At 50.2% G+C, this 11,250-nt stretch overlaps 1 protein-coding gene across 1 annotated transcript; it reads right to left on the bottom strand.

Moving 5' to 3' along the window:
• Positions 1 to 465: 465 nt before the first annotated feature.
• Positions 466 to 10,127, bottom strand: SIGLEC15 (sialic acid binding Ig like lectin 15). Its single transcript, XM_054283406.1, has 5 exons — positions 10,076 to 10,127; positions 7,698 to 8,081; positions 3,642 to 4,001; positions 2,577 to 2,607; positions 466 to 538 (listed from the first exon to the last, which is right to left on the bottom strand). Exons 1-5 carry the CDS (start codon positions 10,125 to 10,127, stop codon positions 466 to 468), a joined length of 900 nt encoding a protein of 299 aa, XP_054139381.1.
• Positions 10,128 to 11,250: the final 1,123 nt, after the last annotated feature.

Here is an 11,250-nt window from a genome sequence, read left to right as displayed (position 1 = left end):
TAGAAATAATAATTTTAAAAAAGGAACAAGCCCCTTCAGAAATTCCAGTAGCGTTTTGCCACAGCAAGGATTTCCATCATGTCAGTAGCCCACTTGGATGCGGTTGGAGAAGCAGAGTGGTAAAAATGCTTTTCAGAGCAATGTTTGAAAAACGCCAAAGCAAAAAGCTCTGAGGCTATTTTATACTATTGTATACTGTTGCCTGCTTGCCTAAACATTTGATAGGGGCTAAAAACACAGATAAGTTAAAATTGACCACATTTTGCCCTTCCAGCTCCATCACTCTTCTCTTTTCCCAATAAAGGCTGCCGTCACTTGTGCGGAGAAGCAGGGCTGGAGCTCACAGCCTGGTGGAAGGGACCTTGGAGATGCTGGAGCTCCATCCTCCCCGAGGCTGGTGTGTGTGACCCGGTGCCTCAGGCAAGGCTGGCTCTGTGCTCCCTGGGCAGGAGATCCGCGGGTGCCTCAGCTGCGCCGGGGCCGGCTCTGGCTGTGCCCGTGCTCGCAGTTCTCGTAGGTGCACTCCGGCTGCTGGGCCCTGCTGGGGACACGTGGGAAAGGTGAGGGCATTCCAGGGAACAGCGTTCAGGCTGCTCTGGGAGTCTGTGGCACTCCGAGGCAGAGCCTCTTCTACTTCACAGTAGTCTCAGCTGCAATTGCAATTTTACACCGTAAAGCTTTTACATCTTAAAGCATGCAAAGCAGTCTCCTGCACCTTCAGCATGCACTGTGCTACTGTCCTGCCCAGAACCTCGTGAGGTTGTGACAAGCCCAGCTGCACCAAGGGAAATGTAGGTTGGATATTGGGAAAAAGTTTTTTACAGAAAAAGGGTGATAGAGTTCTGGAATGGCTGCCTGGGGAGGTGGTGGAGTCACCGTCCCTGGATGTGTTTAAAAAAAGCCTGGATGTGGCACTCCAACTGGTTTAGTTGAGGTGCTAGGGCATGGGTTGGTCTTGATGATCTTTAAGGTCTCTTCCAACCCAGTCATTCTGGGAAACCTCTCCTGAGCAGGATCTTCTCATGTAAGTGTTGGCTTTAAGCCTTCCTATCTGTGTAGGTTTCTATGCAAATATAATCAAGGGTACAATGTAGTTTAGACCCTGATAAATCAGCAAAACTGTGGGTTTTTTGTAAGAAATTACAGACTTGAATGTAGGATTAAATTCCTTGTTTCTTTAGCTGTGGCCTGTACACTTGATTGAAATGGCTGTTGTTTTTGGGAATGGTCAGGGAAGGACACATGTGGGGTAACTCAGGAAGGAGGTATCACAAAAAATGACTCAGACTGAAAGGGAGTCGACCCTTGCAGATGTAATTACCCTTGACCTCAGATAAATCTTTACCATTAGGTCAAGGATTGGTTTTGGTGGGATTTGGTTTTTTTTTTTTTTGTTTTGTTTTTAATGTTTTTGTTTGCTTTGGTTTTGTTTTGTTTTTGGTTTTTTGTGGTGTTTTGTTTGTTTGTTTGTTCATTTTGTTTTAGTTTTTAATTTTTTTTTGCCATCCCAGAGGTTTGGCCACCCCAGCTGTCAGGAGTGTCCAAGATCAGTGTTATGTTGGGTCATGGGAAACACCAGGGGCTTGTGGGAGCATGGTGTGAATGCCAGCCCAAGAATCAGGCCCTGCCACACCTGAGCTGGGATATTTGCTGTCTCTCCACACCTTCCCTGCACACTTGGCTGAGCTCATCAGCTTTGGTGTGGCAACTTTTTCTACTCCTTTATAAACTGGGTAAAGAAGGAGGGGAAGATTTCTGTTTCACAGTGTCAGCACAGACCCCATCCCTTTCCCTTGGGTGGATGATCCATTGTTGGTTTAACGTGGCACCACAGAACCATGGAATGGTTTAGGTTGGGAGGAACCTTAAAGCTCATCCAGTGCCACCCCCTGCCATGGGCAGGGACATCTCCCACCATCCCAGGCTGCTCCCAGCCCCATCCAGCCTGGCCTGGGGCACTGCCAGGGATCCAGGGGCAGCCACAGCTGCTCTGGGCACCCTGGGCCAGGGCCTGCCCACCCTCCCAGCCAGCAATTCCTAATTCCCAATGTGCCAAAATCTGTCCCTGCCCTCTGGCAGTGGGAGCCATTGCCTGGGTGCTGTCCCTGCCTGCCTTGTCCCCAGGGGCTGTGCAGCTCTCCTGGAGCCCCTGCAGGCCCTGGCAGGGGCTCTGAGGTGTGCCTGGAGCTTCTCTGGTGCAGCTGATCACCTCCAGCTGTGCTGTCTGCAGCCTTCCAGCCATGCTCTGGGCCTGTGGCACACCTAAACCTCTGTCAGCCCTTTGCTGGTGCAGCAGCCATGTGCTCTGGTCTCTCCAAATTGCTGCCCAGTCCCTTCTCCTCACTCCTCTGGGGTCTCCTCTCAGCTGTGCCCAAGCCAGAACTCCTCCCAGCAGTGTCCAGCCCTTGTTCCCTCACACTGGCTCACCTGGCCCTCAGCTCAACCCTCTCCTTGCCCCAGCAGCCTGCTCTGAGGCCAGGAAATTGCTACCAAGAGCAAGGACACACTGCGTTTCTCACCTGGGCCATCCTCACTCTCCTGAAGGATAACACGAGTAGAAGGCAAGACATCCTTACCTGGCCAGGCTGGGTGGAGCAGAGGGGGGACCTGTGAAGTGGAAATGATGATGTGGGTTAGCCATGAGGTCAGAGTGGGCTGGGGGAGCCAGGATTGACCTAGAGCTGCTGGGAAGCTGCACTGGAGGGTTGTTGTGACAGTACAATGAATGGGAAGAAGCTCTGATGTCTGGCATGTGGCCCTCTCCATGTGCTTGGGAATTTGGCACTGGAATGTAAGGAGCAAAGCATTTTTGGTTGGACTGACAATTTCTACTGTTGAAGACAAGTGGTGGCTTCCATGAGTGGGACATCAGACTGTCCCTACCATGAGTCACAGTGATGTGACATATTCTTCTCAGTCGCCTCCTGCCCGTGCCACCACTCAGCAGCACTGGAGAGCTGGGGACCAGCTGGGGACCTCCTGGCTGCTTGGGATGTGGTATCCCTGAGTCCATGGGCTGATTCCCATCTCCTGTGAGCTGGGCACTCCCTGTTCTCACAGCCTGGAAGGTGGGATTTCACAAATGCTGGTGAAGTACTGGCTGCTGAGGCCCTGGGGGACTGACAGGGGAGGTCTGTAAAATGAGGATCTCCATCCCAGGAGATTAAACTTGTGTGGGATGCAGCAAAGGTAAATCCTGGCTGTGGGCTACAAGGGAAGAGAACTTGCTAATTAGCCTGCTTCAAGGGAAAAAATAAAATCAGGTTATGTAGGCAGTAGTCTCTCCACTGATTTCCCCTCAGTTCCTTTATTAACATTTCTTCTTGGGCACAGGGAAACTCCTGCTCCCTCTGAACTTCCAAAGGAAATTTCCAAATTTCCTCTCTCAGCAGGCTGTGACCAGCCAGCCAAGAGCTCTTGGCTCTTCTTGGGTTTCCTGCAAGAACTGTCCTTCTCCTAGGGCAGAAAATCATGAAATCATTAACACTCCCTCCCCGCAAACAAACCCAGAATCTGTTTATCGACAGTTCTGCTGTCTCTAAAGCCTGCCTTTTGCAGCTTTCCCAAAACCCTCTAATTTACAAATTCCCTGGTTTGTCTGCGCATCCCTCCCTGGGATGGAGGCGCGTCAGGACACCGACCTTCTCTGGAGAAAGCAGCGAAGCTCAGGATCACCAGCAGGATGACCACCTTGATTGCCAGCGGGACGAAGATGAGGATGAGGAAGGCGGAGCTGTCGGAGGCCCTGAACGTGTAGAAGTAGACGGCCCCCTCTGCGCGGCCGTGGCTGTTGACGGCGGTGCAGGTGTATTTCCCGTCGTGGGTCAGCGAGCGCAGCTCCTTGGTGACGCGGTGGCTGGAGCTGCTGCTGGAGCTCAGGTTGCTGTAGGGGGGCCCTGTCCAGGTCAGGGCGGGCGCTGGCTCCCCCTCGGCCGTGCAGCGGGCCTGGAAGGTGTGATCCCTGCTGGAGCTGACCGTGATGTTAATGATCCTGGGGGCGGCTGTGGGAATGGCAACGGGAGAGGGAAAGCGGGTCAGGCTGCGCAGGCAGAGCTGGTGTAAAACAGCTGCAATGAAGATTTGGTTTTGCTGAACCCTCGGTGTTGTTCTGTCAGGGTGAAGTTGGGTAATGGTGGATGAGAGCTGGGCCTGCCCCAGCCTGAGCCCCCTGCCCTGGGCTGATCCCCAGCGTGGGCAGCAGGGCAGGGGGATCCTGCCCCTGTGCCCCTGGGCTCAGGTGAGAGCCCACCTGCAGAGCTGCCCCAGCCCCGGCTCCAGCAGCACAAGGAGCTGGAGCTGCTGCAGCCAGTGCAGAGGAGGCCACGGAGCTGCTGCCAGGGCTGGAGCCCCTCTGCTCTGGAGCCAGCCTGGCACAGCTGGGGCTGCTCAGCTGCACCAGAGAAGCTCCAGGGACACCTCAGAGCCCCTGCCAGGGCCTCCAGGGGCTCCAAGCAAAATGAGGATAAATTTTTTAACAGGACTTTTTGTGACAGGGCAAGGGGTTGATGTTTTGAAGCCAAAAGAGTAGAGATTTAGATTTGATGTAAGGAGGAAATTTTTTGAAAAGATGGTTGCCCAGAGAAGCTGTGGCTGCCCTGGATCCCTGGAAGTCTCCAAGGCCAGGTTGGACAGGCTTTGGAGCAACATCATCTAGTGGAAGCTGTGCCTGCCCATGGCAGGGGAGTTGGACAAGATGAGCTTTAAAGGTTCTCTTCAACAGAAACTATGTAATGACTCAATGGATGTTGGTATCAGCCCCCTCCTTCCTTGTTTTTCTTGGCACTTTCTTCTAGATTTCCCCACCCAGCCTGTGTTGGATAGAGGGGCAAAAGGTTTCACTCAGCAATGCCTGGATGCGAGGATGTGTGCTCTGTTTGTTCTATCCCAGCAATGGCTCACGCATTTTCCTGAACTTTGCCCAACTTCAGCTGTTGTGCCCTTCCTCGCTGGCAGAAAGCAGAGAAGTGCCACCCACCACTGTAAGCACAGGTGCAGCTGGTGACATTTCTGCACTTGGCTGCATCTCCACGAGGTCCAGGACATGTCACCCACAGTGTTCTGCAGAAGCTTTTTGTGGCTGTTCCTTTGATCTCTGACCTCCAGAGTGCACGTGGATGGACCTGTTTGTGTGAGCCCTTTGCTCAGTGTCTGAGACTTGCCAGATCTGGCACGTTAGTTATAGAGGAAATATCTGCTTCTGGCCACAACCTATTTTTAATTTCTTTTTTTTTCCAGCCCCAGAGTTACCAGATCACTTTCAGGCTGGACATTAGGAGGAGTTTCTTCACAGAAAGGATGATTGGATATTGGAAGGGGCTGCCCAGGGAAATGGTGGAGCCCTCATCCCTGGAAGTGTTCAAAAAGGTGTTATGGAAAGTGAAGGGCACTAAATGAGTGTCCTCACTAAGAAAGAGCAGAATTTCTTATTTTTTCAGACTAGACAACAAAAACAGAGTTTGCAACCACCTACTACAAGTTGTCCTCTTTTTGCACATAAGTGCAAGAGTAATCTGAGGCTGTGTGTCATGGGTCTGTGTGTTTTGGTGTTTAAATTAACCTTTCAAGCACTAATTAACCCCTCCCAATCAGAGTGTCAGGGCCCATTCCCAAGCAGGGTACTGTATCTGTGTGTGTTATCATTCCTCTGGTGTTAAAATCCAGGCAGCCCCTGAGAGACAGGTCCTGCTGCGCTCCTGCCCTGGTCCTGCTGTGTGTGGGTGTCAGGAGCTGGTGCAACAGAAGGAGAGCCTCAGCTGTGCAGAGCTTCTCAAGAAACAGCCAAGCACATCCTCAGGTCCCATCTGGACACCCACACTGCACAGCAGGCATAAGGAGCTTCCCTCTCAAAACCAAAATCATCCAACCTCATGGCCTGGGTAAAATCTGAGTCTGCTTCTGAGGCCTCCTGTGTCTCCTAGCTCCCCCTTGATCTGTGAACTTGCCCTGGAAAGTGGGATTAGCATTTGACATTTGATGCCCTGAGCTGGTTTTCCAGGAAAGAAAAGGTTTCCAGGTTTGTGTTTCATGCTCCAGAGGATTCTGGATTTATGGCACCTGGGTACCAGGTAGTATCTTGTCTTTCCAATCCCTGTTACTACCCGGGCCCTGTAATGCTAACACCAGTGAACTTGTGCTCAGCACCTGGGCTGTCCAGTTCAGGGTCTGATGGAGTTTTAACAGATTTCTTAAACCCCAGCTTAGTTAACCCCAGCTTGCCTCTGCTGCCTGCCCTGATCCTGTGCTGCAGGGGCAAAGTGGGATGCACAGCTTTGGGTGGGATCTCACCCCAGCTGCCAGAGCCTCAACATTTCCTTATCAGATTTGTTCCTATTCCCTTCCCTTCCTTGTGCTCACTGTCTCGTGTTGGAAGCCTGAGGAGGACAATGAATTTTCCCTGTTGTAGTGGAGAAAGAAAACCCAACCCTTTGGAAAACCAAAACTGAGGAGGACAAGGAATTTTCCCTGTTATAATGGGGAAAGAAATCCAGCCCTTTAGAAAATCAAGACTGAGGAAGACAATGAATTTTCTGTTATAACAGAAAAAGAGAACACAGCCCTTTGGAAAACCAAGACTGAGGAAGACAATTAATTTGCCCTGTTGTAGTGGAGAAAGAAAACCCAGCCCTTTGGAAAACCAAGACTGAGGAGGACAATTAATTTGCCCTGTATAATGGAGAAAGAGAACACAGTCCTTTGGAAAACCAAGACTGAGTAGGACAATTAATTTGCCCTGTATAATGGAGAAAGAGAACACAGCCCTTTGGAAAACCAAGACTGAGTAGGACAATTAATTTTCCTTGTTATAATGAAGAAACCCAGCTCTTTGTAAAAAGAGGAATACAATGAGCCCTTTGGAAAACCAAAACTGAGGACGACAATGAATTTTCCCTGCTATAATGGAGAAAGAAAACTCAACCCTTTGGCAAACCAAGACTGAGGATGACAATGAATTTGTCCTGTTATAATGCAGAAAGAAAACCAAGCCCTTTGGAAAACCAAGGCTGGGGAGGACAATGAATTTTCCCCCCTTGCAATGGAGAAAGAAAACTCAATGCTTTGGCAAACCAAGACTGAGGAGGACAAGGAACTTGGCCTGTTATAATGGAGAAAGAAAACTCAACCCTTTGGAAAACCAAAACTGAGGAGGACAATGAATTTTCCCTGTTATAATGAAGAAACCCAGCCCTTTGGAAACCAAGACTGAGGCAAACAATGTATTTGGCCTGTTGTAATGGAGAAAGAAAACTCAGTGCTTTGGCAAACCATGACTGAGGAGAACAATGAACTTTCCCTGTTATAATGGAGAAAGAAAACTCAACCCTTTGGAAAACCAAGGCCGAGGAAGACAATGAATTTTCCCTCTTGCAATGGAGGAAGAAAACCCAGCCCTTTGGAAAACCAAGAGTGAGGAGGACAATGAATTTTCCCTGCTATAAAGAAGAAAGAAAACCCAGCCCTTTGGAAAACCAAAACTGAGAAGGACAATCAATTTTCCCTGCTATAATGAAGAAACCCAGCCCTTTGGAAAACCAAGACTTAGGAAGACAATGAATTGTCCCTGTTATAATGGAGAAAGAAAACCCAGCCTTTTGGAGAACCACCTCAGGTAAACTTGTGCTGCCATATGTCATTTCCCACACCCTGTGGCTCTTCCCTCCTGTTTGTCTTTGCCTCCTGTGCCTCTCAGGCCCTCTTACCAATCACGTGCAGCCTGATGCCGTTCCTGCTCTCGTACTTGTCCTGGCTGTCTCCAGCCAGCTCCACCCGGCAGAAGTACCTCTCGCTGTCGCTCCAGGTCAGGTTGTCCACCCTGATGGACAGGTCCTTGTGCCGGGGGTTGCCCAGCAGCTTGTACTTGTTCTTGTGGCTGATGGCAGTCCTGCAGAGCTCGCTGCTGCTCTGGCTCACACACTTGAAGATCACCGTGCCATTATAAGGCTCCTTGATCCTCCAGATGGCCGTGACCGCCCGGTCAAAGGTTTTGTAGGGGTGAGTGAAGGTGCAGGGCAGGATAACCATCTTCCCAAGCTCTCCAGTGACATCAGATGGGACGTGGACAGACCAGCCATTGCACTGCACACCTGGAGGAATCATGGAATTGCACAATGGTTGGCTGGAAGGGGCCTTAAAATTTGTTTCATTCCACCACAGGGACAACTTCCACTAGCCCAGGTAAAGGATCTATTCCAAGAGGATCATTTGAGAGGATCTATTCCAATGCATCAGAAACCACTTCAGTACCAGAGAACCCCAGAACCCCTTTGGGTTGGAAGGGACCTTAAAGCTCATCTTGTTCCACTCCCTGCCATGGCGGGGACATCTTCCACTGTCCCAGGTTGCTCCAAGCCCCATCCAACCTGGCCTTGGACACTTCCAAGGATCCAGAGGCAGCCACAGCTTCTTTGGGCAACGTATGCCAGGGCCTCACCACCCTTATGGCCAAGAATGTCCTCCTAATATCTAACCTAAATCTCCCCTCTTCAGTTTAATATATAGACATGTCTGCCTACCCACTGTTCTGCTGCTGTCAACAGCTGTAGCAGCAGATTGTGGCTTCAGAAACACATCTGTGCCTACATTCCTATCTCATGAAACTCCATTAGATCAGGGGCTCTCAGTAGCTGAGAATACCTGTAAAATGTAAGTGTAAGTATTTCCACTCATCCCTGGTCTTGTTGGCTTCACCATACAGGCATTCAGCTGTCGGATTGCTCCTGCAGACTCAAAGATCAGATTTGGTTTTTGTTCCTCTATTTGTGGCCCATAACACTTGACAAACACCTGCGTGGCAGTGCAGCTTGTATTCACCTATTGTGTGTTACACAATGGACAAAGGCCATCCCAGGGCCAGTTCCCTGTTCAGATATTTACACAGAGTCAGCTCCATGCCAGTATTTTGATTACTGAGGTCTGGAGTCGTGCTGCCCTGTCATACACAATAATGGTATGGGCACCTTTTCCAGCCCAGGTAATCTAATAAACAATGCTGCAGCACTGCAGGAGCTTCATGAAGCTAATGGGCTTTGAGCACAAAGATCTGGCACTGAAAACAGTAATTGCTATTGCTTTCTAGCTTATTTGCTCTTGTTTTAGTTATTTTGCAGCATGTCACTGTAACCTTTACTTTAGGAGAATTGTAGATTGTGTGCTTTTGAGTATGACTTGCTTCTCTCTGCCACCCCTTTGATTAGCTTTTCTCTTTTTTTTTGTTTCCAATCCTAAGCAAAGAACACTTTTTTTTTAGCACATAATCCCCTCTTGCCTTCCAGATGAAAAATAATGTTAAAAATAAGTGCTTTTAATGTTAGCATCTCCGCCCATTTCCATGGAAACACAGTTTGCCTAGTTATGAGTGGAGGGAGCTGTCAACTTTCCCTGTATAATTTACCCTTAACTCTAAAGCCTCAGCATGGCAGGTCTTTCACATTCCTTTTGTTAATATCCAGCCTCCATTTGCTAATGGAACTGAAGCTCTCACAAGGAAGAGAGAGGCAAACAGCCTGCACACCTTGCAGAAGGTAACTCCCAAAAAGAATTGTCAGGTCAGTGTTACAGCTGGTGGTCAGTGGGAAAGGTCATGAGGACAAACAGCAGGAGCTGGGGACCAGCTCACAGCTACCCTTGCTCTGGCCAAATGCTGTTTGGCCGTGAAGCTAAGCAAATCCTATGGAGTTTAATGGAATTTAAGCACATATTTGAAGTAATGCGAGCTTAAGTGCTCTGTGGAACTGGAAAACATTGTGTCTGTTGCACAATATGACACAAGGAATATGGAATATGAAGCAGGGCGGGGATGAAAACGCTGCATCCACCCGACAAAGCTGGGGAAAAGTCAGATGGACTTCCTGCTCAAGTTAGGAAAACAGAAAAATGCAAAAAAACCCCACAGACTGAGGGCTCCTCTGACAACTGCTAAGCCTGAGTCTTCCCAGTGTTGTCACGTGCGCTTGGAATTTCAGGATACCTTTAAGAGAGTGCAATTCCTGTAGAGCTTGCCGTGGCAGGCAGTTCCCTGGCACTCGGGCTGGGGTGAGAGGAGGAGCTGTGAGCAGACAGGAGCAGGCTCGGGACTCACCCTTCCTGGAGATGCGGAGCAGGCACAGGAGAACCAAGCCGAGCTCTCTCATGCTGCTCGATGTCCTCCCCTGAGGGGCATCAGCACAGCAGAGCCATCTCCTCACATCTGAGCTGCTGGCCCTGCAGTGGCAAAAGGTTTTTCCAAGGGTAGGAGAAGTTGTGGTTTTCTTCTCCCGGAGGGAATGAGTTGTTTAGCTGAACCAGCTCTGGGCTCAGGTATTAATAGTTCTGCGGTCAGTCATATGAAAATTACACCAGAAGGAATCACACTGTTAACCACTTTCCAGCTAAAGGGAGGGAATTGCAGACTGGAGCTGCAAACATCCATGTGTGTGATGGGGCAGGAGGGGTTGGCTTTTGTTACCCACTCACTCAAGGATTTCCTAGAGGAAATCCTTGCAATCTGCCTGAGGTTGTGACAAGCAAGGCTCTTACTGTCCTGTCCTCCTTCTCCTGTACCTGGAGCCTTCAAACCAACTGTGCTTTACCCCTTGTCATCCCTAGGTATAGAAAAAAACCCAAACAACCCTTCTTTTGAAGAAGAAGTGTGTCTATTCCGAGGTTCACTGGTGGATCAGTGGTTTGGTGTCCCCTGGCACCCCGCTCTGTCCACACTCACATGACCCCAATGAATGATGACTCATTCCCTCCTGAGAAATAAGATGAACTCCAGCTTTTTACCCAGCACCTTTGTGCAAATGCTCGCTGCTTTCCTGCTGGATTTAGTTTTAGCAAATTGACTCTCTGCTCATCTGCAGAGCCTGTGGGGAGCTGATCGTGTTTTCCCCTCACCATCTCCCTTACGGTGATCTCGTGCTAAGTTTAACAACCCTCGGGTGTGAATTCCTTGTCTGGGTTCACCTTGAGGTTTGCTGCCTTTGCTTCAGGCCACAGGTGTGTGCCTGGACGATCTCACCTTGTCCGGGGTGCTGCTCTAGGATGCTGACAGGGACAGAGCACCCACAGGACTCCCTTGGGCAGGGCTTGCAGCATCCTGGCCCAGCGGAAGGTGTCCCTGCCCATGGAGGGATGGGGTGATGTTCCAGGCGCCTCCCATCCAAAGCATTCCGCGATTCCCGCTGCAGCAGCCGCTGGAGGGCTCCCAGAGCCAGGATAAGATGCTGCTGGGTCGCTGCTGCCGCGGTCCCTGAGTCCGGAGCCAGCGCCCACCCG

This window comes from Melozone crissalis, unplaced genomic scaffold (assembly GCF_028551555.1).
Source record: "Melozone crissalis strain CALT ecotype California unplaced genomic scaffold, PUWL_Pcris_2 ptg000036l_1, whole genome shotgun sequence".
Lineage (NCBI taxonomy): Eukaryota > Metazoa > Chordata > Aves > Passeriformes > Passerellidae > Melozone > Melozone crissalis.
This window is presented reverse-complemented; position numbering and strand designations above follow the sequence as displayed.

Excerpts from the sequence above, each read along its gene's own strand:
- SIGLEC15 (XM_054283406.1), bottom strand. The coding sequence starts at position 10,127 with ATGAGAGAGCTCGGCTTGGTTCTCCTGTGCCTGCTCCGCATCTCCAGG. Across the intron at positions 2,608-3,641 it reads CGCTGCTTTCTCCAGAGAAG|GTCCCCCCTCTGCTCCACCC; the intron begins GTCGGTGTCCTG and ends TCCACTTCACAG. Across the intron at positions 539-2,576 it reads GCTCCACCCAGCCTGGCCAG|GGCCCAGCAGCCGGAGTGCA; the intron begins GTAAGGATGTCT and ends TGTCCCCAGCAG.